Raw genomic sequence first — 27,057 nt, 5'->3', positions numbered from 1 at the left:
GCTGAGATGGCAAGTGAGCTATCATACCCAGATATTTTCCTTAATATGGTTCTCAAGATTAGCCCCAGATACTGATATTTGCAAAGCAAATAGTTTACCAAGTCTTTCTACCAAAATCATAAAAAGGTCTGTGATAAATACACTCTTGAAAAAGACCTTCAGGTAGACCTCATGATACAAGAAGATCCCAGAACCATCTCTTAACTTACAGAGATCCCTGGAAGAGCCTTCTCAAAGACACTGATAAACATCTGAGATAACCTTCCTAAGTTTCTAATGCAAAGGAATTATTTTCTTTAAAATTCAAATTTATATCTGTTTATCTAGTGTGTGTGTATGTGTGTGTGTGTTGTGCAGGTCAGAGGACAACTTGAAGAGTAAGTTTTCTCCTTTCCCCATATGGGTCTTAAAGATGGAGCTCATATCTCCAGGCTTGATAGCAAGTGGCTTTAGCCACTGTGCCACCTTACTGGCACACAAAGGAATTCTTAAACAGGGAAGCATGATGGGCATAGGCTGTCATTCCAGTTACCCAGGAAGCTGAGAAAGAAGAATTGCGCGTTCAAAGCCTGCCTGGGCTATAGAGAAAGTTCAAGGCCAACCTGGATCACTAAGCAAGACCTTGTCTCAAAAAAAGAATATAGGGCTTAAGTTTAGCTCACTGGCAAAAATGCCTGCCTACCATGGTCAGTCTGAGTTTGACACTGTATATTGCAAAGTAAGTTAAATAAATTGGAAAAACAAAACAGTAGAGCCAGCAAAATGGCTTGTGGGTAAAGGTCCTTCTTCCAAGCATGACAAACTGAGTTCAATCTGACATCCACACAGTGGAAGGAGAGAGCCAAGAGAGTACATGCTAAGAGATGTACATGCCTTTAATCCCAGCCCTCAGGAGGCAGAGGCAGGTGGATTTCTGAGTTTGAGGCCAGCCTGGTCTACAAAGTGAGTTCCAGGACAGCCAGGGCTATACAGAGAAACCTTGTCTCGAAAAACAAAACAAAAAAACAAAACAAAACAAAACAACAACAACAAAAAGAGTACATGCCCACATACAAACACATACACAGTAAATACATTCTAAGTAATAAAAAATTCAAGTAAAGTAGGGGTTAGTGATAGTTCAGTGTCAGAATGCTTTCTGCAAAAAATGAGTGAATGAATGAATAGGGATGGGGCTCAGTTAGCAGCATGATTGCCTGGCATGCAAAAAGCCTTGAATTTAATCCTCAGGACCATATAAACTAGGCATACTGACACATACCTATAATCCCAACATAAAGGAGGACTGGAAGCCCAAAATCAAAACAAACCCAAGCAAATAACAACAACGACGACGATGACAACAACACGCAACAACAACACACATACACACACACTATGTGAGCTAGCCCCCCCCCCCCCCCCCGGGCAAAGAACTATACAGGGTGAACAACACAGACAACTCCAAGAGAGATGCTTTCCTGTATGGATAGAATGATTTCCCTGGAGAACAGAATTTCGAAACAGCCCCTCCACCTAGTCATGCAAATATCTGAGATAACTGCAACATGTCACGTTGAATAAACTCTCCAGTAGGTGTAGATTCCTAAATATACGGCAGATAGCCTCCAGAAACTGGGAAACATTACGAGACAAGCCTTAAGCAACAAGCACGCCCACACTGGAAGTGTCATGTCTGAGACGGCAGAACCCTGAGATAGCCCCTGCCAACTGAGGGCCTTGAGATGTCCCTCTACTATGGGAATATTTCCCAGACAGTTCGTATGTTTCAAGAACTCAGAAATGCAAAAACTCCGGTGTGAGCTGACCCGTCTCGTACCCAATACACTCAGTGTCAGCCTTACTTCTTGGCAATGTTAAGCATCTTCAGTTTTTTCTTCATGCGGGGCCGGGAAGTGGTGGAGACTGATGTGTCCACCAGGGAAGAAGTGGACTGTGACACCTGGGAGAATTTAGAATACTGAGTCAATTGGAGGGAGAGGAAGGGCAGCTCTAAGGAGACTTAAGAAGGCAGAGAGGGTCACTAATATGTGTAAATAGGAAAGGGTTGGGCTGCTGTGGTCAGCCAGACCAGCAGTAGGTCTTGGAACTCACCTTCCGCATAATCTTCCGGCCATAGAAAAGCACTTTGTCCCGCTTCCGGAACCGATACCGGGGACCCTCCGGGGCTGGAGTTTCTGGGGATTGGGGACGGGGGAGGGAAGACGGTGCTTTGAGCACGCATGCTTCAACAAATCCCCACCCCAGCCGCTTGGTTTCTCCAGGTTTTGCAGCTTCCCCTCCATCCCTATAGTATTCCCCCAGAGGTCCCCTCCGAATCCTCACTCTGCACCCGCAGCCTTCGCACCACCAAGAGGATGAGCACGGCGGTGACCAGCACCGCCACTCCGGCCCCGATCATCACGCCCAGCACCTGCGGAACGAACGGCACAGGCTGGGCAACGCATAATCGTCTCCCCAAGCCCTCCTCCAGGGTCTTTCGAATCACCTCTGCCCCGGAGGAGGTTGTATTCAGCTCGTGACTCGGTGTCCCCATCTGCAGAATGGGTCAAGTGCCGGTTTCCTTCCCATCCCCCTACGTGGGGGGGAGCAACTAAGCCTTCCCTGAGACTAGGTCTCCCGCTATGCATGCCGGGAAACGTAGTTTCACCTGCACATGCCTGGTTTTCGGAGAGAGAATAGCGTGGTGCTCGGCAAGACCGCCGGGAGTTGTAGTCCGGTACAAAAATTCCCCAACTCTTACCATTCCGGTTTGCAGTGGGGCCTCCATTGATTGTTTCGGACTAGGTAGCAGGTCTTGTAGCCTGCAGTCCTGGAAATCGAGGAGCAAAAGGGACCAGAACAAGATGTCAATCAAGCCTACCCAGCAGCGACTACAGGCTCTTCCCCCTAGCTCGTTTCACAAGCCACGCCCCCTAGATACCTTTGGCTGGAGTGACTCCTCCATTCGCCCGGGTTGTGGTGAGAGCGTCTAGAGGGAGTACTGCTAGACAGAAGGATAGGGGCAAGTTGACCTCCCCGCCCAGATCAAGGGATGAGACCAGTCCCCAGCTCTTTGTTCTACTTCACTAATGCATAAGGCGGACCAGACTCCCTAACGTTTTCATCTGCACCCTGTGGTCAAAAGGTAGCAGTCCTGGCACCCACAGTCAGCAGCTCGCTTGCAGGTGCCCTTAAGCCATGATCTCTACTGGCAGTGGCTCCTTCCTTAGCCTGGCCTTCCGTACGTCTGACTACTCTTGATTAACCAACCCTTAGGCGAGACCCCTTCCTACACCCTGTAAAGACGTGATGTCTCACTCCATAAGAAACCAGGACCTGTAAGCTAGGAGGCTGAGGGACAATTGGACTTTGGGCTCCTGACCCAAGCCTGGGCCCATCAAGGAAGCTGGGAGCTGGGCCGTGCACTGGGAGCACTGCTGTGCAATCTATTGAAAAGGGGGCTCTAGGGCCATCGGAATAAGATGAGCTCCCAAAGTGTTATAGGCTCGGGCTTGGAGATTTAACTGTAACGTAAAAGGAAAGTTACCGGGTCTCGCGGTGCGGAGCATCCCTGGGATTAGTGGAATGATGCAGGATGTGTAACCAGGGACGCCGGAATTGGGGGAGGGTAGGAGGAACGACGCACTGGAAAGTTACTGAGATCCGGAGATACACATAACTACTTAGGAGTCTAGGAGCTTCCAGGAAGATACCGGGGAAGGTAGGAACGCTACCGGGACTCTTCTTGGACGCTGGAGATCTTTCTGATGCCTTTAGACTATTCATGGGAATTTAGAGGGATCGCAGGGCCCTGAGGTGTTACCTGGAAAATTGTTAGATTGACTACTTCCATTCCGTACTCCAGGTCGCATCTGGCTACCGATGCGGAAACACCGGGACAAGGAACTTAGGAATGGGGGTGGGGTGGTATTGGAGCATCAAAAAGTCGGGACCTACCCGGAATCAGGACAAATCAATCCAGGACAAAGCTGAAGCTCTCTAACAGTCCTCGAAGGGACACCTTTGCTCGGTCGATGGAAACTCGGACCACTCAGGAGCTGCAACCAGGTCCACCCAGCTTCGGCCAACACCCCTAGTTTTCTCCCCGCTGCCTCAGACGCGGCACCTTTAAATTATTCCGCTGCAGGACACGCCCCATCCCCGCCTCCCGCCATGCTTGGAAGGTCGCACTGCGCCAGCCATGCCTAGTGTGGCGGCCTCTTAAAGGAGCTGACGATTTATGAAAGGGCTGCCTCACCTGTTACAAATTAGACCACCGCATTTACATTCCCTTTTATTTAACAGCCGCCCTACATGCCCTCCCTTTCCCCAGTGTCCGATTCGATCAGCCCAAGCCCTCACAAGGCCTGTCAGATGCAGATCTTTTAAAGCAAATTCTAAAAATAAATAAGCTGGGGTCCCAGCAGTACATGGGGATAAAGTCTAGTAGCAATCATCTTGGATCAGTTCACCAGCAGCGAATGGTCCTCCGGGGAGTCCCTGGAAGAGAGAAATGGAAAAAAGAGGCATCCAGTCTCTCTGGCACACACTTCTTTCCCCAGCCTCTTATCAATCCACAACCCAGATCTGGGGCTCCAACCTTCCACAGCAGCAGAGAAGGCTACAAGCTGAGCCACTGCCACGACGGAACTTGCCAGATGTGGGGCTATCCTGGCACTGCTCGATGTAGGCCTGGAGCTCACTCTTCTCTGTGCCAGTACCTCCTGGGTGCTGGAAAGATAGGATTCCCCGAACTCAGCATGAAAGATGGTCCCTGACCTCTAATGCTCTTTAGGTCCGGCCAACTGGACGTCCTGCTGTTGCTCTGATGTGACCACTCTGGGTCTCATTTCTGGACCTTTGCTTTGTGGCTTGCTTCACTGTAGAAATCTTCCCTATGCCCGGATGTGGCCGCAGGTCTCAGGCTCATTGGTTCAGTACCCTCTGCTGCGGGCCAGAAGCCTAGACTGGTATTTAGTAACCCAGCGTCTCAGCTGGAACAGTGTGGGCATAAAGCCTGAACTCCTGCATCCAAGGGTCCTGTGTGTATGTGATATCCAAGTGTTGCAGCAAGACTCAGTGTGGCTGCTTGGGGTCTGGGTGACTGTAATGTACCTGTGGTACAGCTTCCATCCATGTGGGAAAGAGTGCATACATCCACTGCCAGTGACTTAGAATGAGGCAGATTCCCCGTAAATTCTCCCTGTGACTTCCTGGCACCATCGCTATTTCTTCAAGTCCTTTCTGCCTCCTAGTCTTTGGATGTTCCTTTCTACAAGTATGCTCTTCCTCGGGCTCCCATCTCTTCAATCTAGAATTCTCAAGAGATGAAGGGAATGTCCCAAGCAGCCACCTAGCTGCACTGATTTTTGGATAGTTATGTATATTTTTGCCTTGTGTGTGTGTGCATGTGTGTGTATGTGTGTGGTGTAAAACTCCCCTATCTTATAGGGTACAAAGAAGTAGCTTTCCTGCAGGCTGTAGTTTCCTAGATGAGAACACAAGAGGAGAATTAACCCAGCAAACATCTTGTAAGGAGTCTGGGGTGCTGGGTATCAAGGAGAATCAAGTGGTCATTGTCTATCTAGTGATAGTGAGGAATATGAATGGTCTGTGTATGGACAGCCACTAGCAATAGGTATAGAGGAAACATGGAGGGTTGTACAGGGGGACCCTGTTGTCCCTGCTGTAGTTGGGTATTAGGGTGGTCCTGAAAAAGCCCCTAAGCTGAATGTGTGTTTCAGCTGGTAGAGTGACTGCATAGCATGCAGGAAGTCCTGAGTGCTACCCCCAGCACCACATACAATGGAGGTGATAGTATGCATCTATCTATAAGCCCAGCTCTCAGGTGGTGGACACTGGGCAGATGTTCAAGCTCACTCTCAAAGGAAAGATCTTAACAGACCTGTGAGAAGGTTCAGAGGGGAAATAAAAGTTTTGCCATCAAACCTGATGACTCCACATGGTGGACAGAGAGAGCTGATTTCCACAAGTCATCTCTAATTTCCAAACACACTGTTCAGTGCACAACCTCCTCTCACCCCTAAATAAGTAAATGGTTTTTAAAAAAAGATGGTATGAGAGAGGGAGGAAGCCAGTGAGATGGTGTAGCAGGTAAAGGCACTTTCTGCAAAGCTGGTAACTTGTGTTCAGGTCTATGATCCATACAGTGAAGGGGGAGAACCAATTCCTGTGGTTTGTCCTCTGATACATGTAACATGCATGCATGCATGCACGTACACACACACACAGAGAGAGAGAGAGAGAGAGAGAGCACATACACAGAGAGAAAGAGAGGGAGGGAGAGAGAGAGAGTGCACATACACAGAGAGAAAGAGAGGGAGGGAGAGAGAGAGAGAGAGAGCGAGCACATACACAGAGAGAGAAAGAGAGAAAGAGAGAGAGAAAATACTGGCACATTTTTGTACCCATGAGGGACCATGGGAGCCCATCCCTTCCTGCCCATCCAACTGAGTCCAGCTATAGTACATCCTAGGCTATGCTTCCAGGATGACTCAAACAACCCCAACTACCCCAAACCCAGTTCCTGGCCACTCTTCCTTTGGACTTTATATAGCTTCTGAGTCTTACCTGTTCCAACTATTGTGAAGCCAGGACAACTTTGTGAAGCCAGGCGACTCTTGGAACTCAGGGCTGAAAATGTTCAGGGGAGGGGAAGGGGAAGCCAGGACTCCCAGGGAGGAGATGGTAGAGATGGCTGACCTTGATGGTGTCATAGGCACCGGTGATGAGTGCAATGAAGAGGCTCAGCACCATGTAGATGAAGAGGCTGATGAAGGAGTAAAGGTACAGCTGGGAGAAGAGCCACACCAGGCTGCTGTGACCCTGCTGGGCCTGCATGGCCGCGAACGTCACAAACATGTCGTCTCCGTTGATGAGTGAGAACAGACACTCAGAAACCATGGACAGCGAGCGGAACTGTAGGCAGTGAGGTAGGGTGAGAAGATATATGAGGGGGGGGCGGCTGTTGGGCTCACTAGGGGTCAGTGGGCAGGAAGATGGCAACTGGGCCCATCTGAGGGTCATCATATCAATACAAGGTCATGGGGTCAACAGAAAGGTCACAGGGTCAAGGGCTGGTTCCTCAGGACTCAGAGGGGCTGACAGGTGGAGTAACACAAACAAGACAGTCATCAGTGACCACAAGAATGACCAAGTTGTAGAGTCAATGTCAGGAGCATTGAGGGTCTGAAGGGACAGAACACAAAACTGCTACAGGGTGCATAGGAGGTGGCTCAGCTGGTAAAGCTGACTAGAAAGCATGAGGTTTCAAGTTTGATCCCCAGCACCTACATAAAAAACTGGGTGTAAAAGGGTGCTTGTAATCCCAGCACTGGGGAGGTGGAGACAGGAGGATCCCTTGGAGCTCACAGGCCAGCTAATTTATCCTAATCATGAGCTACAGGCCAATTAGACTTTCTGTGGACATTTTGCCACCTGATTTTAATCCCAACACTCTGGAGGCAGACACATGCATGTCTGTGAATTTGAGGCTAGCCTGACTTGTACAGTGAATTCCAGGATAGTCAAGGCTACACTGTGAGACCTTGTCTAGAAACAAAACAAACCTATTAGGTGAATGAATTTTTAGAATGATAGTAAAGGCTGACCTGTGGCTTCCACATACATGTGTATACAGAGTACATACACGTACACATACACATACACACACACACACACACACACACACACACACAAGCACATTTACTTATACAAATGAAAAAATACAAAGCCCCTTGATGATAATTCAACAAACACCTACAGCCCCCAGTATCCCATACCTTCACATGGTAGGGCCCTAGAACGATCCAGCCACAGAAGCAATAGCCCAGGTAGATGACAGCCACACAGCAGCAGAAACGCATGACACTGGGCAGTGCCACTCGCAACGTGGCAATCAAGATCTGCAGAAGGGCAAGGGGACCACAATGAAAGCAATGGTCACAACCCAACTAGCTCTCAGACGGTAGGGAAGGCCTCACCAATGTGGTCAGAAGGGCTGCTCAGAGTTTAGACAGGGCAGGACCCAGTTGGGAGGAGTCTAGAACATACCACAGCTGGACTCAGCTGGATGGGACAGGCTCCGTGGTCCTGCCCAGGTACAAAGACTCGTGTGTCTGTGGTAGGTGGGTATAAGAAAGAGATCTGTGGTTTGGTGATATAGCTCAATTGTAGAGTGCGTAGTATGCACAGGGACTTGAGTTCAATCCCTGGCACTACATAATGAAACACAGCTGTCATTCCAGCACTTGGGAGGTGAAAGACAGGAAGGTCTGGAGTTCAAGGTCATCCTTAACTAGATAGGAAGGCAAAGCAGGGCTACAAAACATTTTGTCTTAAAAACCAAAACTAAAACCAAAACAAAACAAAAAAGCTAGGCACATGCCTTTAGGGCCAGCACTTGAGAGACAGAGGGAGCCAGATCTTTGAATTCGAACCCAACCAGATTTACAGAACGAGTTCCAATACTACTGTAGCAAGGGCTACACAGAGGAACCCTGTCTCAAAAAATGTTTTTTTAATTAATAAAGAAAAAAGCAAGCAAGCAAGCAAAGAAAGTGTTGTGAGGAGTCACTGATTGGCAGGAACTAGTTACTGCTTTGTGTGTTTGGGTTTATTTGGGAGGTGTGGGGCAGATACTGCCCAGGTGGGGCTCAGGCACAGGACACTCACGTTGTACTTGTGGAAAAATGTCAGGTAGCGAATGACACCGACCCAGACTAGCAGAGTGGAGGTTCCCAAGAGAATACTGCAGACGTCATAGCTGGCTAGGTTCTGTGGGCATAAGCAAGGAGTCGACCCGTGGGCTGTACTCTCTACCTGGAGGGGAGGTGGCCCCCAAGCAGGCCTGGAGACAGAGACACTGGGCCCTGAGAACATGCACTGACAGGACTCACACCTTTGCCTCGATGCCAATCTTCATGACAGTCCCTGAGATGGTGAGCACGTCACTGGTGACCAGCAGGATGTACCAGCCATTGACAAACTCCAGCCGTTCCCAGAGGCTGATTTCCCGACCCCGCCGCCTCCACATGAATACAACAAACTCCTATGGGAGAAGCCCAGGTGAGGGTCTGTCTAGAAACCACTAGGTCATAACCCCTACCATGGCCCCAGGGCTGGGCAAGGTGGGCACCAGCGCTCGTGACAACAGGGCCTCACGTTCTGCAGCAGGAAGCCACGGAGCAGTGAGCGGGCACACAGCAGGAAGGACAGGGAACAGGTGAGGATAACCACCACATCAAACAGAAGCCGGAAGCTGTTGTCTCCTACAGGAAACAGGAGACAGTGATCAAAAGCCATGCAGGGCCAGAGGAGGTTGGAACTAGGAGTTGGCTGGGCCAGGAAAGAAGCCGTGGAGGAGAAGGATGTGTGTGTGTGTGTGTGTGTGTGTGTAGCATGGAGTGTCAAAAATCCCCGATGAACACTGGTATGGAGCAATGTGGTGTTAGGCCAAGTGCTCGACCACTAAAATACAACTCCAACTTGTTTAGTTGTTTGTCTCAAAGGCAGGATCTCATACATCCTAGGCTAACCTCAAACTGACTATGTAGCCAAGGCTGGTCTTGAATTCATACTGGGATTACAGGAAAACTAATTTTTAAAAATGTTTTCAAAGCACTGAGAATTGAACATAGGGACTCCTATTAGCCAGAATTTCTCTCCAGCCCATTTTGTTTTGCTTTATTTTGGGACAAGGTAACCTGGGATTCACCACACACAGACAAGGATGACAGGCTTGGTTCCTTATGATGAACTTGACCAGGCCCATTGTGGTTTGAATATGCTTGGCCCATGGGAAATGGCATTATTGAGGTGTGTGGCATTGTTGGAGGAGCCCAGGTGAGAGTTCTCCAATGCACCCCCAGGTGGGAGTGTGTGACTTTGTTGGAGGGAGTGTGTCACTGTATAAGTGGGCTTTGAGGGTTCCTAGTGCTTAAACTCCACTCAGTGCAGAAGAGACCCTCCTCCTAGCTGCCTTTGGATCAAGACGTAGAACTCTCCTTCTAGTACCAAGTCTTCATGCTTCCCGCCATGGACTGAACCTCTGAAACTATAAACCAGCCCCAATTAAATGTTTTCTTTTATAAGAGTTACCTTAGTCATGGTGTCTCTTCACAGCAATGGAAACCCTAACTAAGATACCCAGGACTCCTACACAGTCAAGATGCCTGATCAACACTGGCCTGGGGTCACAGACAAATCATGAATTGTAAGGGCCCCTGGACAGTACTATCTGAGGCCCAAGAAATGTCTGGGAGAGACAGGACTAATCTGAGGGTAATAGGGGGGTCTGAGGATGGGAGAGTTTACCATGTCTGGAGACACTGGGGTGTTTGCACTCCTGGATGTGGGTCTTGGTCTCCAGGTGGATGGGGATTCGCCCACTGTGCGCTTTATTGTCAAATGTGATCTGAAGGGTAGAGTAAGCTGGAGCAGCCCCAAACACCAATCCCAGCTCTCATGACAGCCAGTCTGTCCTAGCCTCTATCCCATCACTCTCATACCAACCCCCATGACAGCTACTCCGTTGTCCCAGCCTCTACCCATCACTCTCATACCAACCCCCAACCCCCCTGACAGCTGGTCCATGTCCCAGCCTCTACCCATCACTCTCCTTTCGTCTTGAGTGAATATTCCTCTGAAGTCCCTCAACCATGCAGGAGAGCTTGGGGGTCAAGAGGATCACCCAGTTGCTCACCAGGATACTGAAGGTGTAACAGTCAGGGATCTCATTGTTGATGAGGCTCTGCAGGTTAATTGTCTTCAGCTGGAAGTGGATGGTGACGTTGATCAGCCTATTGGGGGAGGCTTGGGTGAGGGGCAGGGGCCCAGTGTCAGTCACTCCTATCCCATGCTGACTCTGCAGCTAGCAGAGGAAACTGCTTACTCAGTGACACGCTAGGTCACTGGGTGAGGGCCCTGCCCCCTATCGACTCCATGAAAGTGGCCTCAGCTCCAATGTTTGGACTCTGGCCACTCCACTCTCCCCACCCTCAGCTGGACCTTTGAGCCCCTCAAAGACCCAGCCCCCTCAAGAGAAAAGGGTAGTACTTGTGGAATTTCAGTGTGAGGTTCTTGTAACTGGTGCTGCCATCCATGAAGTCCAACTCCTCACTAGGGATGTCAGGGGGTCTGTCAGGAGGATCCACCTGGATACAGTCTGCGGACAGGCAGTCATACAAAAGGACTCAGGGAACAGGGAGGCCCAGGCTGGTCTCCTACAGTCCTGTTGGGCCTTCTTCACTGTTTTAACTCCCAGTTTATGCTTTATTGTTTCTTCTAGCACTAGGGATCAAGTCTAGAATCTGTGTGCTAGGCCAGAGTCCACTGGAGCTACATTTTCAGTCCATCCCTTCACATTTAACCTTCTGCCTTATGCTCTATAAAGACCACAGCGGTCCACAGGCCCTCCAGATGCTCAGTGAGTAGATGTGTCACGCACTCCACTAAGCACACTGTATATTCCTGGTTGTTTTGTTTTTGTTTTTCCAGACAGGGTTTCTCTGTGTAGCTCTGGCTGTCCTGGAACTCACTCTGTAGACCAGGCTGGCCTCGAACTCAGAAATCCNCCTGCCTCTGCCTCCCAAGTGCTGAGATTAAAGGCATGCACCACCACTTCCCAGCCAAATTATTCTTGATTATACAATCTGATCACACAGATGTGCAAGTGACAAGGTTAAAATTTTAGATCTTTTTTTTCTTTTTCTCTACTTTTTCCCCCCATAGCCTCACCTTTTGCCCCTCACTATGGGATTCTAGGCAAGACATCTACCTCTGAGCCATACCCCAGGGCCTCACTGGGGGATTCTAGGTAGGCTATCTAATTTTGAGAAAAATCTCTGAACCCTAGATGTCAGGATTTTAATCCCAGAAGCCTACACACCTGATAGTTAGGCCCTGCCCTGGCTACTTACCAGTGACTACCCTTGGATCAATGTCAAAGGTATCATTGGCTGGGTCCACATGGCCACGGTGGTAGTACCGCTGGCAGAGAGCCAGAGCTGATCCATTGGCCCAAGGCCCGCCCCCACCACGGACATAGGCATACCGGCCCAGGGATATCTCAGGTAGTATCAGGTACTATGGGTAGAGAAGGAGAGGATCTGTCAGCCCGACTTGTTCAGTACAGTATTCCCTCAACCCCCTAACGCCTGCTCACCATACCTGGTCCACAGCATAGAAGATGGCTTGGTAGAGCTGCTCCTGTGTGTAGGCTGCAAAGGTGTCATCAGACCCATCAGAGTAACCCAGCAGGAAGAGATGTCGGAAGGCAATGGTGTTCTCTTCCCGGAATGTCACCACCAGCTGGTTGCTGAGCCCAAAGAGAATGAGCTGCCAAGAAAAAGCCAGAGGTTGGCCTTGATAGTACAACTCAGCAAGGCACAGGGAGAGGAAGAAGAAAAAGAGAGCCCAAGAGATGTACACTGAGGTGAGACAAGGCCCTACTGGCACTGCACAGGATAGCCTGTAACTCACTATGTAGTCAAAGATACTTTTGAACTCCTCATCTTCCTGCCTCCATCTCCCACATGGTGGGATGACAGGTGTACACCAAAATGAGTTTATGAAATACTGGGGATGGAACACAAGGCTTCATGCATGCCCGGAAAGCACTCCACCAGCTGAACCATATCCCCAGCTGTCTTAGAGTTACTACTGTGATAGAACACCATAACCAAAGGCAGCCTGGGGAGGAAGAAGTTTATTTGTTTATACTTTCACATCACACTTCATCATGGAAGAAAGTCAGGACAAGAACTCAAATAGGGCTGGAGCCTAGAGGCAGGAGCTGATGCAGAGGCCATGGAGGGGTGCTGCTTACTGGCTTGTTCTTCATGGCTTACACAGCCTGCTTTCTTATAGAACCCAGACCACCATCCCAGGAACAGCCTCACCAACAATGAGCTTGGCTCTCCCCAGCCAATCATGAATTAAGAAAATGCCCAACAGGCTTTTCTATAGCCGGATCTTAGGCTGAAGGCATTTTCTCAGTTGAAGTTCCCTCCTGTCTGATGACTCTAGATTATATCAAGTTGACATAAAAACCAGCCAGCAAACCACCTCCTTGTACTTTTTCTTTTTTGCCTCTTTAAGTTCCATGCTATATTGATCAAAGCATCCCCAGTGCACAGCACAAGGTGGGTACTAGTATACCACACAGGAGTGGTGAATGAATGGTCAGTGTATGTTTACTGATTGATAGGGTGTGTGCTAAACCCATGCCTCCATGATAGGTAACATTAGTGGTCTACTTTTGCTGAGGGGAGATCAGAAAGGATAACATCAGATTGACTGAATTCAATTCCCATCTATCCTGTACTCAGCCACTGGGTAACTTTACACAATAATTGTGTGAGCCTCGGGGGCATTTTGGGTATACGACGGAAGTGAGAGAGTAGCCAGTGCTTCTGGGAGCTAAAAAGAATTATTGACCATAAATCTCAGATTTCCTCCTGACTGGTAATACCACTGTCATCATTATTACATGGCAGCAAGGGGCCACTCTAAGATGCAAACTGTGACTATGGAAGCATTTGGCCAAGGTCCTGCCTGGCTGGTCTCACCTGCACAGTGACCACCAAGATCTTGACCACCTGCAGCATCAGCTTGCAGGGCTTGCGGCCTTTGGCCCGGAACTTGTCACATGGGCTCATAAAGAAGTACTTGAGGCGGCGGCGGAGGTCTTCCTCTTCTGTGGGGGTGGCTGGGGCTGGTGAGGTCCCCACCTGGGTCCCATATCCAGGATTGGGGGTCAGTAGCCTCTCAGTCTCTAAAAGGATGGGAAAGGAGAGTAGATCAGGGATGGACGATGCCCTCTGCTTCCTTCACCAGCAAGCCTCCACCAATTTTACAGGAAAGGAGGAATGTATTGGAAAAACTATAAGATGACTCAGTAGGTAACGTATTTGCCGCCAAGCCTGACAACCTGAGCTTGATCCTCTGAACCCACATGATAGAGGGAGAGAACTTCATGTGCACATGCAATGAGTAAATGTAATAAAAAGTATTTTGAAAAAAACAAAAAACAAAAAACAAAACAGGGCCAGGATGTAGCTCAGTTGGTAGAGTGCTTGCCTAGAATGTACAAAGTCCTGAGTCTAATCCCAGCATGTAAAACATGGAGCATGGTGGTGCACAATTGAAACTCCAGCTTTTGGGAGCCAGAAGCAGGAGGATCATGAAATCAAGTCCATCTTTCGCTATACCTCAAGTTTAAGGTCAGCTTGAGATACATGAGATCCTGGCAAGACCAGGAAGACAAGTGGGAAGGAGGTGGGTAGATCAGGGAGAAGGTACAGACTTGTAATCCCAAAACTGGAAGGTTGAGGCAGAATTACAAGTTCTAGGCCAGCATGGGCCATATAGTGAGAGAAAGAAGGAAAGAGCCTGGCATGACACATGCTTATAATCCTAGCACTCGTGAGGCAGAGACAGCAGAGACAGGAGGATCAGAAGTTCAAGATCACCCTCAGCTACATCCTAGGCCAGTCTAGGATTCTGTCTTGGGGAGAAAGGAGGAAGTGAGGGTAAGTGAATGAAAAAAAAAAAAAAAAAGAAATAGAGCGTGACTGTCCCTAGGTATGGTGGAGGAGAACATTTATTATAGATATGTGGGAGAGCATAGCCAAAGGCAGGGACGTCTGGGAGAGTACAGAGTGGACAGCCATGTCAGGAGAGGTAGAGGGGGAGGGGGAAAGGAGGAGGCAGTGAAGGGAACCAGGTGCAGTAGCCAGAAGGCCTAAAAAAGTAGATGAAGGGTCCAGATAACCGAAATGGTTCATTATATAGGGAAGGGCAGCCCGGACCATGATGGAGAGTTAGAGGGCAGGGTGGGGTCTGCCAGCGAGGAAAGTCCTGTAACAGGTAGGAAGTGAGAGATGAACCTGGAAGCCAATATCTACTTAGATATGTCAAATAGGCACTTCAGCCATTTGTCCAAAGTTTGAAAGTTAACAGTTGGCAGTAAGATGGCTCAGAGAGTAGAGATGTTTGCTACCAAGCCTGACAATCTAAGTTTAGTCTCCTCACTGAGCCTCAACCTCATCTTCCAAATGAAGCACCCATCATCCTCCACAAGCTAAGAACTCAATATTCAGAAACAGAAAGCCTGTATCACAGAGTCTGGATTGAGGCTAGCCAAAAAAGAAAAATCCACCAGTCCTCTTGTAGGCTGGCTGGCTGGCTTCCTGGAGGGCTTGGCAAAGCCCTCACACTTAGCCAAACTCCCGTCTACAGGTAATTTACACAGAGCAGGGCCCAAATTCCAGTGTTCTCAGGACAAATCCCCCAAGAATAACCTTTGAACTCATTAGAAACTGACAATAATAATAAAGGCTGATATAATGACTCATGTCTGTAAACCCAGCACTCACGAGCTACGTAGAAGTTCAAGGCTTGCCTGAACTACATAGCAAAACACAGGCCACATAATTAGAATAACCCCTGATCCAGAATAACCCCAAAACGGGCTGGCAAGGTGGATCAGTAAAGGTAAAGGTGCCTGTTGCCAAACCTGACACCCTGAGTTCAATCCCTGGGACCCATATGGTAGAAGGAAAGGACAAACCCCCCACAGGTTGTCCTCTGCAGTAAACCCTGCAGGGAGTCAAGTTCTGGGAATCCCACAGCCAAAAGCCAAATTCCCGACTCAGTCCATGTCTTAGTCAGGGTTTCTATTCCTGCACAAACATCATGACCAAGAAGCAAGCCAGTAAGGAACATTCCTCCATGGCCTCTGCATCAGCTCCTGCTTCCTGACCTGCTTGAGTTCCAGTCCCGACTTCCTTTGGTGATGAACAGCAGTATGCAAGTGTAAGCCGAATAAACCCTTTCCTCCCCAACTTGCTTCTTAGTCATGATGTTTGTGCAGGAATAGAAACCCGAACTAAGACAGAAGTCAAAGGACAGTCTTTGTTGTTCACTACTGTCACTGTCCTCATACACACCTGAAGAGGGCATCTGATCCCATTACAAATGGTTGTGAGCCACGATGTGTTTGCTGGGAATTAAACTCAGGACCTCTGGAAGAGCAGTCAGTACTCTTAACCGCTAAGTCATCTCTTAAAGCAACTTTTTTTTTCTCTCTCTTTCAGTGTTAGAGAATCAAAACCCAGGATGGAGGCTGGAGACATAGCTCAGTGATTAAGAACACGTGCTGTTCTTGCAGGGCTTTGCAATTACACACATGGCAGTTCACAGCAGCCTGTGACTCTAGCTCCAGGGGATCTGCTGTCCCTTCTGGCCACAGGGCTCCTGCACTCACAAGTGTACACACAAACACACCCACACACGGAAAATCTGGTGGGTTTTAGTGTATTTATAGAATTGTGATACAGTGTGATGATCAACCTCAAGAATGTTTCCTAAGTGGGTGTACTGGCTAGTTTTGTGGCAACTTGACACAGGCTGGAGTTATCACAGAGAAAGGAGCTTCAGTTGAGAAAATGCCTCCACGAGATCCAGCTGTGGGGCATTTTCTCAATTAGTGATCAAGGGGAAGAGGCCCCTTGTGGGTGGGACCATCTCTGGGCTGGTAGTCTTGGGTTCTGTAAGAGAGCAGGCTGAGCAAGCCAGGGGAAGCAAGCCAGTAAGTAACATCCCTCCATGGCCTCTGCATCAGCCCCTGCTTCCTGACCTGCTTGAGTTCCAGTCCTGACTTCCTTTGGTGATGAACAGCAGCAATGTGGAGTGTAACCTGAATAAACCCTTTCCTCCCCAACTTGTTTCTTGGTCATGATGTTTGTGCAGGAATAGAAACCCTGACTAAGACAGTCCACCTCCCTCAATTCGTCTAAAAAGTGGAAATTAAAACCATCTACCTCTAAGGCTGAGATCCAGAAACTACTTTGAGAATCCTGCCAGACCAACCAGAGAATGACCCATGCCTCAGTGCATAGCTAGGTTTGAGGGGCATGCTACAGAAGCATTCTATCTGTGAGCCACTCTTCCAGGCCCAAAGCTGCCAGGAAAGGCTGGGCCAAGTCACTACCCGTGGTTCCTACCTGGCTCCTCCCTTTTCGGTCTAGACGAGCATGTTTACAAGCTAGTAAGGAGGAAAACCAAAGGCAGGCTGTAACCCATCCCAGGCATTACCAGCCAGGACTCCCACATGAATGTCTGCAGGCAGCACACAGTGAGAGATCAACACAAGATGCCATCCCCAGATTTCTCAGTGATGAGCCAGGAAGCTGGGAGCACACAATCTCATTTTAGGAAGGCATGAGTTTGAGGAACTGTAGTTTAGTCCCCTAATTTGTGGAGAACATCCCTCTAGCTCTCTTCCTGCCTATATGATCAGGGAGGCTGAGCATTTGGGCATTGGATTCCAGAAGGGAAGCCTTGGGTCTCATGTGCCGGTTGCTGTCTGAGTTATGGCAAACTGAGGAACTAGAACTTTGGCTATAGCTTGGGACATAGCTGAGTGGTAGTGTGGTACATGGCCCTAGGTTCAATCCAGAAGGAGGAGAGAAAGAGGAGGAGGAAGACTCGACTAGGCCTGTAATCACAGTGCTCAGAGGCTGAGAAAGGAGTATCACAGGTTCAAGTCTGGCAGAATTCTGGAAGCAAAGAGGGCAGATACCAGAATTCCAGAACTCTGTCTCAAAACAGACAAAAACAAAAGTAAAAGAAGTTCAGGGTCTATAGAATAAGAACCTGATCCAAACAAAACCAAACTACCACTAACAAAAGCTCGGGCTTCAAATACTGTCCTAATGAAAGAAGCTAGCTAGCTAGCTAGCTGGCTGGCTGGCTGGCTGGCTGGCTGGCACCTGTTTACAAACTGAGAAGAGACTAGGTTGGGGAAGGCAATACTCTCACAGGTCACAAACAACCCTGGAAAGAAATGTTTCGTAATAACAATAATACAGCCATCCATGGTGACACATGCTTAGAATCCCAGTACAAGGGAGGTGAAGGCTGGGATTATCAGGAGTCCTGCCCTCTTAAACTGGAGAATCTTAAGCCCACCCACTGTCCAAGTTCTTTGGACGCTCTGTCTCTCTCTCTCATAAGGCAACTAAGTTTGTACTGGCCTTCAGGATTGTCATCAACAACAATAAGCTCTCTGCAGAGGTTTTAAAGGCTGGGGCCCACCCACTGGTTCTGAGAACCAACTGCCCATCTCTCCTCCATAAGTCTGCACCACACTTTAAAGGGAAAAATGGAGAGCTTGGAGCAAGAGGCTGGGGAAGATGGTGTCCACCCACCACCCAGTTCTAGGAACTGTAGACTCTCAGTGCTTGAGGCCAAGAGTTGCTGGTACCTCTACTACCTGAGTTCTGGGTTCTATGCAAGCTGTTCACCTGAGGTTAGAGATGTTGTTGGTACCCACCCACCACCCAGGTTCTAGGATGCGACTGTCTATCTCTCTCATATGAGGACTTGAAAAACTTGAGAACTGGAAGCCCAGGTTCTGGGAGCCATCTACCCATCTCTCCCCTATGGAGCATCTGAGAAGTCCGCACTGGAATTGACGAACGGGAAGTTGGGCGCTTGACGTTCAAGGTCGGAGATGTCGCTGCGCACCCACTGCCCAGATTCTAGGAGGTATCATTTGTCAATCTCTCATAGGAACACTGAGAAGTCCGCCCTGAACGTCAGAACACTAAGCTGGACGCTCGATGCCCACCCGCCGCCCAGGTAGAAGCTCTCCGCCTGAGGTAGGAGATTCTGGCCCGCCCGCCGCCCAGGTTCTAGACGCCGAAAGCCCATCTTCCAGAATTGGACTGCAGCGGAAGGCTGGGCGCTCGTCACCCGAGGTCGCGCAGCCGGGCGCGCCCTCCCGCCGCCCGCGCTCACCTGAGCCGCGCCGGCCCGCCGGGGTGGCCATGGCCGCAGGGTGAGCGCGAGACGCGGGCGGGTCCCGGCGCGCGCCGCGGTCACTGCAGCCTCGCTCCCTCCCGGCGCCGCTTCAAACCCTCTCGCATCAGCTGACATGCGCCGCGGTCACGTGATCGGGACGCCTGAACTGAACACGTGACAAGCGCGACCCTTTCTAAGGGGGCGGGGCAGAGCCTCCCAGCAGTGCGCATGCGCCCCTCGCTGGCCGCTTGTGGACTGAAAATAGTCGCGCGGTCCTAGTGCGGATAGCAACTCTAACAAAAGGTCTGAGGGACCCGCTGGCTTCTAGGTGTGGCGGGAACTGGATCCGATCTGGCTTGGCGACAGCCTTGTAACTTCGGTGTCCAGAGCTTCACCTGTTACCCTCAGTGGTGTCCGGCGATGATCCGACGTCCTAAGCCGAAAATATCCGCCCCTCTATTCCCAGAAACCTTTTCTGTCTCCCATCTGAGCTACAAGCAAACCGTTTCCTAAACCAAATAGAACCATATTTTAACAATCCAAAGACTTTCTGCGCTACTGCAATAGCCTCAGTCCTATCCTTTACAGCCAGTCTCCTACGGAGAGTCCAGGACCTCCAGAGAATTTCCACCTTCTAGAACCTCCTGGTGACTTCCCAAGGCTTTGCAACGACCAGAAAACTTCCCACATAAACTGACCGCTGGTCTGCCATTCACCTCTTTATGGCAGTCTTGCTTGGAACTTGATAGTTAAAAACGCAGCTCTGCGAGGAAGACAATTTGAGTGTAAATCTAACCATCACTTCAAAACTTTCCACCGTGCCTTAAATTGTGAGCTAGTTTCTATTTATTTATTTATTTATTTATTTTGTTTTTTCGAGACAGGGTTTCTCTGTAATAGTTCTAGCTGTCCTGGAACTCACTCTGTAGACCAGGCTGGCCTCGAACTCAGAAATCTGCCTGCCTCTGCCTCCCAAGTGCTGGGATTAAAGGCATGCACCACCACTGCCTGGCCCTTTTATTATTAATAATAATCAATTGAAATTTTCTTGTTCTTTGCAAAACGGGATTCACCCAGGATTACCTGCCTCCCAGAGCTGTACAAAGGATTCAATGAAATAATTCAAGACCATCTTACAGTACTGGGGATGTAGCTCAGTTGATAGGGTGCTTGCTCAGCAGGCACAAACTGGGATCAGTCCCCAGCGATGTGGAAACATGGCATGATGGCCCTTGCAGTCCAATAACATTGGTAAGTATTATAATACTTTCTCAAAAGCCAGGCATTGAGGCTAGGAAGATGGCTCGTGCAATAGTCAAGGAGGTGGTTCACTGGCTCAGGTGCTTGCCATGAAAGCATGAAGATCTGAATTCAGATCCCTAGAATTCATGTAAAAACTAAGGCCTGGTACCTGTAATCCCAGCATTGTGGAAGCAGAGATGAGAGGATCCCTGGGGCCTGGGGCCAACCAGTTTAACCAGTCTGTGAGCCCCAGGATAAAAGTGAGGGGCTGAAGAGAACTGGTTCTGGTAGAGGACTGAGTTCAGTTCCCAGCACCCACATGGCAGCTGACAACTGTCTATAATTCCAGTTCCACTAGATACAATGTCCTCTTCTGACCTCCAAAGTCAACAGTCATGGGGCACAGACTTACCTGAAAGCAAAATACTTATAAATATATAATAAAAATTAAATTTAAAAAAAGTAAAGACTTGAGGAAGATGCCAACCTGAATCCCTCGCCTCTATGTGTGCATACACACAGGCACTGTCATCTACACTTACAAGTACATATGCTACCAACACACACACTCACACACACACTCTCACACACACACACACACCACACACACATACCACATACACACACTACACACACACACACACTCACACACACACTCATACACCACACACACTCTCACACACACACCACACACATACCACATACACACACTACACACACACTCACACACACAGAGGGGGGCTAAGCGTGTTGGGCTGTTTAGAAGATGGATATTGAGGTCAGCTAGGTCTGTGTAGTGATATCCTACCCTCCAAATAAAGCAAAAATGTTCCTCAGGAAAGGTGATCCTTCCATCTGAGTCTGAAATCTTGCTACGGTTTTAGAATGTTCCACCCTCTGTCCTTGGTTTTGAGATATTTTTAAACTAGAATTGTCCAAACTGTGCTGGTCTTGTTTTCTTCTGGGACCTCAGTATTATATGTTTATTAGGGCATGATGGCTAACACCTGTAATGCTAGCACTCAGGGAATTGAGGCAAGCCTGGACTATATAGTACATTCTAGGCCAGCCTGGGTTACAAAATGAGACCCTATCTCAATAAACAAATAAACCAACACATAAGGTGAAGAGATGGTTTCAATGACTAAACTTGGGTCAGTACATAGGACCCACATGGTAGTTCACAGCTGCCCATTGCTCCAGTTTCAGGGGATCCAGCATCATCTTTTGGCTTCCCAGAGAGGCATCAGGCTTGCACATGATGCACTTACATGCGGGCAAAACACTCATACACACAAGATAAAAATCTAAATAAAATAAAGCAAGCTGATAGATGACTTATTAGGTAAAGGCACTTGCTGTCAAACCTGATGACTTGAGTTCAATACCCAAAACCTTTATGGTAGGAAAACCAACCCCTGAAAGTTAGCTGACCTCCACACACGGATGCTATGACACACACATATACACGCAGACACGCGTACAAAATGTATTTTTCAAATATATAAGAGATGGCTGAATGGTTAAGAGTACTTACTGATCTTACAGAAGGCCTGGGTTCAATTCCTTTCACCCAGATCATGGTTTATAACTATCTGTAACTCATAAATATATAATAAGGGTTCCAATGTCCTCTTTTGCTCTGTGTGGGCACTCCATGCACACGGCACACAGATATACATACAGGCAAAGCATTTATACATATCAAATAAAATAATTTAATATAAATCACCAAATGACAGTCTAGCTTTTCGTGACAGGCTTACTACATAGTCTAATCTCCCTGCTGCTACCTCCAGAGTGCTTAGGTGACAGGCCCACACTGCTACACATGCTAACAGATGTTCGTTAAGCACATAAAATGTGTAACAGGAGTATGAAACCTGTACTCTTCCGGTGGCTTTTCAAGGGCAAGGAGGTTAGCCCAAGGATCCAGTGGGCTTGTCTCTGGTGTCCTTTAGTAGCCCCTATGGTCATCCCACTGGAATATCATCATGCCAGAAATTCCAGCACTGGAGCAAATAGCTAACGAAAATGCCCACACAGGTTGTGTGACCTGACTAGTGTCCAGACCAAGGAGAGCAGAGACATAACAGGTTGAAAAGACTCTCTGTGGGGCCCTGTATGGTAAGCTAGGAAGCCCAGAGCCTGTGCCTTCACAGATCTGCCTGGCCTGGACCACACCCTCTATCCTCACCAGCAGCAAGAGAAACTGAAACAGGCAAGTAACAACACAGAGCCAGGAGGCAGGAGGATTTTACTGTGAATATAACACATACCTTCCTCACATCACCATAGATGCCAGTGCCCCCTTTATCCATCAGGCCCCAGCAATGCCCCTTCCTCCTTTACCCACTTGGGACTTTCTCCAGTTAGAAGGGCTGGGCTGGAACTGTTGTGAGTCGGATAGCAGGGGTCAGTTTGGGACTTGGCTTTGGGGTCAGGACTGGGGACAAGATCGGGGTTAGGGCTGGGATCAGATTCTTGGTCAGGACTGGGTACCACATCAGGATCAGCAACATGGCCTGGCTTAGGGTCAGAAGACAAAACAAGATCGGGACTAGAGATAGATCCTGAGTGGGTCTGAAGGATGGGATTTTGGAGTGAACCCAGTACAGAAGTAGGGGCAGAACTTCGGGCAGAGCTGGCTCCAGAACTGAGGCCCAGGCCAGATTCCAGCACAGAAACAGCATCAGGACCCAGGAAAGAGATCTGCCCTGGCCTCATCATAGATACTGGGCTCAAACCAGACCTGAGGCCCAGCCCAGCGGCGGCGGCGGCGGCGGCAGCAGCAGCAGCAGCAGCAGCGGCGGCGGCGGCGGCGGCGGCTGCTGCAGCTCCCTCATGCACACGCTTATGTTTGGTGAGGCTGGAGGCTTGGCCGAAGGCTTTGCCACAGAGCTGACAACGGTAGGGGCGCTCGCCAGAATGCACGTGGAGGTGTTGTAGGAGTGCTGAACTCTGCCCAAAGGCCTTGGAGCAGTGTGGGCAGGCATAAGGTCGCTCACCAGTGTGGATTCGGAGGTGGTGCTGCAAGTTGGAGCTCTGCCCAAAGGCTTTGCCACAGTGGGGACAGCGGTAGGGACGCTCAGCAGTGTGGGTGCGCTGATGCTGGAGCAACGCTGAGCTCTGCCCAAAGGCCTTGCCGCACTGCGGGCATGGGTAGGGACGCTCGCCTGTGTGGGTGCGCAGGTGTTTAAGTAGCGCAGAGCCCTGCCCAAAGCCTTTGGCACACACTGGGCACTTGTGGGGACGAGGGCCGCCGTGCGTGCGCAGGTGTTGGGCCAGCAACGAGCCATGACCGAAGGCCTTGCCACACACGGGACAATGGTGTGGCTTCTCCCCACTGTGGCTGCTTCGATGCTTGAGCAGTGTGGACCGCCAGCCGAAGGCCTTGCCGCAGGCAGCACACTGGTAGGGCCGTGCACCAGTGTGGATGCCACGATGCTGGGCCAGTGTGGCGCCATGGCTGAATGACTTGCCACAGTCGGGGCAGCGGTAAGGCTTCTCTCCACTGTGTGTGCGTCGGTGCTGGCTCAGCCCAGAGCTGCGACGGAAGGCTCGCCCACAATCAGGACAAGAAAACGGACGAGGTGGACTGGCAGGGGCAGGAAGCACCGCTGGACTGGTGGCCAAGATTTCGGGGGTGGCAGTGAGGCCAGAAGGAAGGGAATCCACATCTGGAGCAGCAGGGCTAGGGGTGTCATTACTTGGGTCGAGAACTAGTGGCACCGGGCCAATCACGTCAGGATCAGGATCGAGGTCGAAACTCGAAGACATGGGATCCAGATCTTGGGAATCCAAGTCTGGCTTCCCCAAGACAGATCGTGGAGTTTCGTCTGCTTCAGGGTCCAGATCTTCTAAGCTGGCGTCCCCATCTTCTGAGACAGTGTTGAGGTCTTCCGGCTCTGGCTCAGGGCTTTCAGAAATAGGATCTGGATCTTTGGGACTGGGGTCCAGGTCTTCTGGGTCTGAATGAAGGTCTCCATAAAGGGGCCTAAGGTTCTTATGGCCCGGATTCCTAACCAGGACTGAGCGCCTCATCCTGGAAGTAGAACTGCTTGCAGCCTCTGGAACAGGACCTGCAGTATGAGGACAGGAGGTGGGTGGAGGGAGGTTCTCGGGGAGAGGGGACTGGCCATGCCACACCAAAGTCCCTGGTGAACGTATACAGTTCCTGTTCTTGACTTTAACCACAGGAAGAGTCCTAACTGGTGTCCCAGCTAGAATTTGGAAGAGAAGGATCCTAGTGCGACATGCTGGGACCCTCACTTTTCACCTCAAACCTGGATGGGGGCCATCTTGGGATCTTGTTCTTTTTTTTTTTTGAACATAGTTCCATCTGTCTCTCAACTCGTAATCAGGGAGGACCTTAAACTACTTATCCTCCTGCCTCAACCTCCTGTGTGGAAATACAGGGTGTGCACAAGCATATTCAGCTTATGTGGTACTGGTTTCCTGCATGGTAGATGAGCACTCCACCCTCTGCGCGGCATCCCAGCCCCCCATCCCGAGCTCTATGTAGTATGGGGACTTGGGTGTTATGGAAGGTGGTTCTCAGATCTGACACCCTAAATCTGGGGGAAAGGGTGTTGTGGTTCTTCTTTCCTCATGAGGTCATGGTCTGAATTCTTGCCCCACACTGCAAAGTGGTAGATCTGGAGGTCCCTGGTAAAGAGGGGACTGTGCGTGACTTATCTTACCGAAGTAGAATGGGCAGTGATAAGGATGGGAAGTTAAGGATACCTAGTAGTCCTTCTCCGTCGCGGTGAAAACTGCAGGGATCCTTGTTTGCTTCCAGGAAAGAATTCTAGACCTCTCAGCTTGAGTGAGATATGTCCTCTCTTAAACCAGAGGACAGGGGGTGGAAACCTGAGCTAGCAGTGGTGGCACACATCTGTTATCCCAGCATCTTTTGAGGATGAGGCTGGCAGATCTGATCAGCCTGGGCTACAAAATAATAACATTTTCAAAACTAAGGAGGGGTGCATACATGGTCCCCTTCTGGGGAAAGGGGTGGAAGGATCTCTAAGAACTCCACAGCCAGAGGGTGGAGAGAGCGGTTAATATAGCAATTTTCCAATTGGCTAGAAGATTGTGGATTTTAACCCCTTGGTGAAGAGCCGGTGACAATAGCTGGGGGGCGGCCCTCTGGGGGGTTACAGAGAGAACTGGAGGGTGGGGCAGAGAGGGCTGAGGAGGAATGTCTCCAGGGAAGGGAGTTCCTGAACCACACACTCCTTGATTAGGGTATGAAGACTGTTTTAGGGAAAGGGGCAGATGTGGAGAAAGAGTAACACCTCTCTACCTTGGGGCTAAGTGAACTCTTTGTTGGGCTGGGCTCCCGGGGATTAGGGAGACCTACCTGACCCCAGCCTCACAGCCAGGAAGGAGACAGTACACAGAGGGGCGCTGAGTTTCTCCCAGCAGTTTCTCTGCCTAGGCCCTACTGCTGGAGATTAGTGGGCAATACCCCGGGGCCTCCGCCCAGATTTCTGGAGACAAGGTATTTTTAGATTGGCTTCGAAGGAAGCAGCCTCATGAACTCCCATCTTGAATGGAAACTCACATCTATCTCGTAGATGAAACCCCGTGCAGAGGGCAGGTGCACACCGATCATCTCTTGGGAAAATGAGCTTCCAGAGCTCTACATCCTAAGACTGGATGTGGAAGATAACAATAACTGGGATTTTTCTTGGGGTTCTTGAGGTAACATGACACCTCCCTCCTGGGCACACACACTATGGAGTATAAAGTCCCACATAAGAAGAACAATGCCCCAGGCTTCTCTTGGTTTCCAGACAAAAAGAACCCCCTTCTGAAACAAGGAGGTGTTCTGTTCTGTGGGTCCCGAGCTAGCGGGCGCCTCCACCCATCCGGATCTCAGATTCACTGTAGATTAGGGGGTGGTCCCGGCGTTGGCCGGATAAACGTACTAGGCCTGAGCTCCTCGGGACCCCCTTCCCACCGCGTCCGCCACCTTGACCCCCCAATTCGAGCGCTGGCACCATGTACTCTGCAAGGGGTGCGTAGAGATAGCCTGGGGCCAAGCCCTGCACCCTGCTCTTAGTGTTGGGGGTCTCCTCCCAACCACCTCCCCCTTTTGTCCAGCCTTCCCCAATCCAGCCCGATCCGCTTTCGGGGTCACTCACCCGATGCCCCTCGCCCCTGCCCGGCCTGGCTGCACTCGCGCTGGCCAGCCGGTGTCTCCCCGCCCCTGGCTTGCAGGAAACCCCACCGATCGCCAGCCCCGCTGGCGGCCCCCTCGGCCCAGCGGCCCCGCCAGGCACTCCCGGGGAGCGAGAGGGGCCGGCCGAGGGCCGCTGCGGGAGCTGCTGGGACTTGTAGTTCGCTCGAGCCCTCGGCGGCCAGCGCCATCGCTGCCCCCGCGCCGCCCCCCCCCCCCCCCCCCCGGGCCAAGCCTTTGTCCCGACCAGGGCCACCCGAGCTGGCGCGCGTCTAGTCTTTGTTTGCGCCCTACTAACCCGCGCCACCCCAATCCCTCCATGTACCCATGTGACTTTTCGGGCCCCTTCTCCGACCCCGATCTTGACTCTCCATCTGTATCTCTGTCTCCATCTGTCCATCTTTCTTCCATTCTGTCCCTTCCTCTCCATCTCTTTCATTATCTTCTTTAAAAAATGGATTCAGTGCCTATGCATGCCGTGTTGCGCATGGGGAAATCAGTAGATAAGTTCCAGGAGTCCGTTCTCTCCTTATTCCATCCCAGGGATAGAACCAGGGTCTGCTGGCTTGGATGTGCACTTTTACGTGCTGAACTATCTCTCCAGTCTTCCTTTTTTCCCATTCTCCTTCTCTACCGTAATCTATTTTTTCCTCTTTTAATTTCTTTGCCTTTGGCCCAGTCATTTTCTCTGCCTCTGCCTTCTTTTGTCTCTGCCTACCTTTGCCTTGCCTTCTTTCTCTCTTTCTTTCTTTCTTTCTTTCTTTCTTTCTTTCTTTCTTTCTTTCTTTCTTTCTTTCTTTCTTTCTTTCTTTCTTTCT

General features: G+C 50.0%; 3 protein-coding genes across 14 annotated transcripts in view; all 3 read right to left on the bottom strand.

Moving 5' to 3' along the window:
* Positions 1-4,175, bottom strand: part of Pnpla6 (patatin like phospholipase domain containing 6) — a 28,913-nt gene extending 24,738 nt beyond the window's left edge. For 3 of the 12 annotated variants that reach the window (XM_029480405.1, XM_029480404.1, XM_029480412.1), the window contains exons 1-3: positions 2,326-2,723; positions 2,095-2,177; positions 1,845-1,942 (exon numbers count right to left, since the gene is read on the bottom strand). In XM_029480405.1, coding sequence (XP_029336265.1) covers positions 1,845-1,942; positions 2,095-2,177; positions 2,326-2,536 — 392 coding nt within the window. In that variant the 5' untranslated portion in view covers positions 2,537-2,723. The other 9 variants (XM_029480406.1, XM_021169593.2, XM_029480407.1 and 6 more) reach the window with 7 other exon arrangements.
* Positions 4,176-4,263: 88 nt separating this feature from the next.
* Positions 4,264-18,959, bottom strand: Mcoln1 (mucolipin 1). The gene is made up of 14 exons (XM_021169601.1): positions 18,808-18,959; positions 13,572-13,777; positions 12,172-12,339; positions 11,922-12,087; positions 11,059-11,167; positions 10,706-10,802; positions 10,318-10,417; positions 9,166-9,272; positions 8,903-9,052; positions 8,677-8,778; positions 7,785-7,907; positions 6,706-6,921; positions 4,583-4,713; positions 4,264-4,482 (listed from the first exon to the last, which is right to left on the bottom strand). The coding sequence occupies exons 1-14, from the start codon at positions 18,836-18,838 to the stop codon at positions 4,446-4,448; spliced, it is 1,743 nt and encodes a 580-aa protein (XP_021025260.1). The 5' UTR covers positions 18,839-18,959; the 3' UTR covers positions 4,264-4,445.
* Positions 18,960-22,292: 3,333 nt separating this feature from the next.
* Positions 22,293-26,370, bottom strand: Znf358 (zinc finger protein 358). The gene is made up of 2 exons (XM_021170441.2): positions 26,205-26,370; positions 22,293-24,134 (listed from the first exon to the last, which is right to left on the bottom strand). Exon 2 carries the CDS (start codon positions 24,094-24,096, stop codon positions 22,366-22,368), a length of 1,731 nt encoding a protein of 576 aa, XP_021026100.1. The 5' UTR covers positions 24,097-24,134; positions 26,205-26,370; the 3' UTR covers positions 22,293-22,365.
* Positions 26,371-27,057: the final 687 nt, after the last annotated feature.

This window comes from Mus caroli, chromosome 8 (assembly GCF_900094665.2).
Source record: "Mus caroli chromosome 8, CAROLI_EIJ_v1.1, whole genome shotgun sequence".
Lineage (NCBI taxonomy): Eukaryota > Metazoa > Chordata > Mammalia > Rodentia > Muridae > Mus > Mus caroli.
Note: the sequence above shows the minus strand (reverse complement) of the source record. Positions and strands in the feature narration are given on the sequence as shown.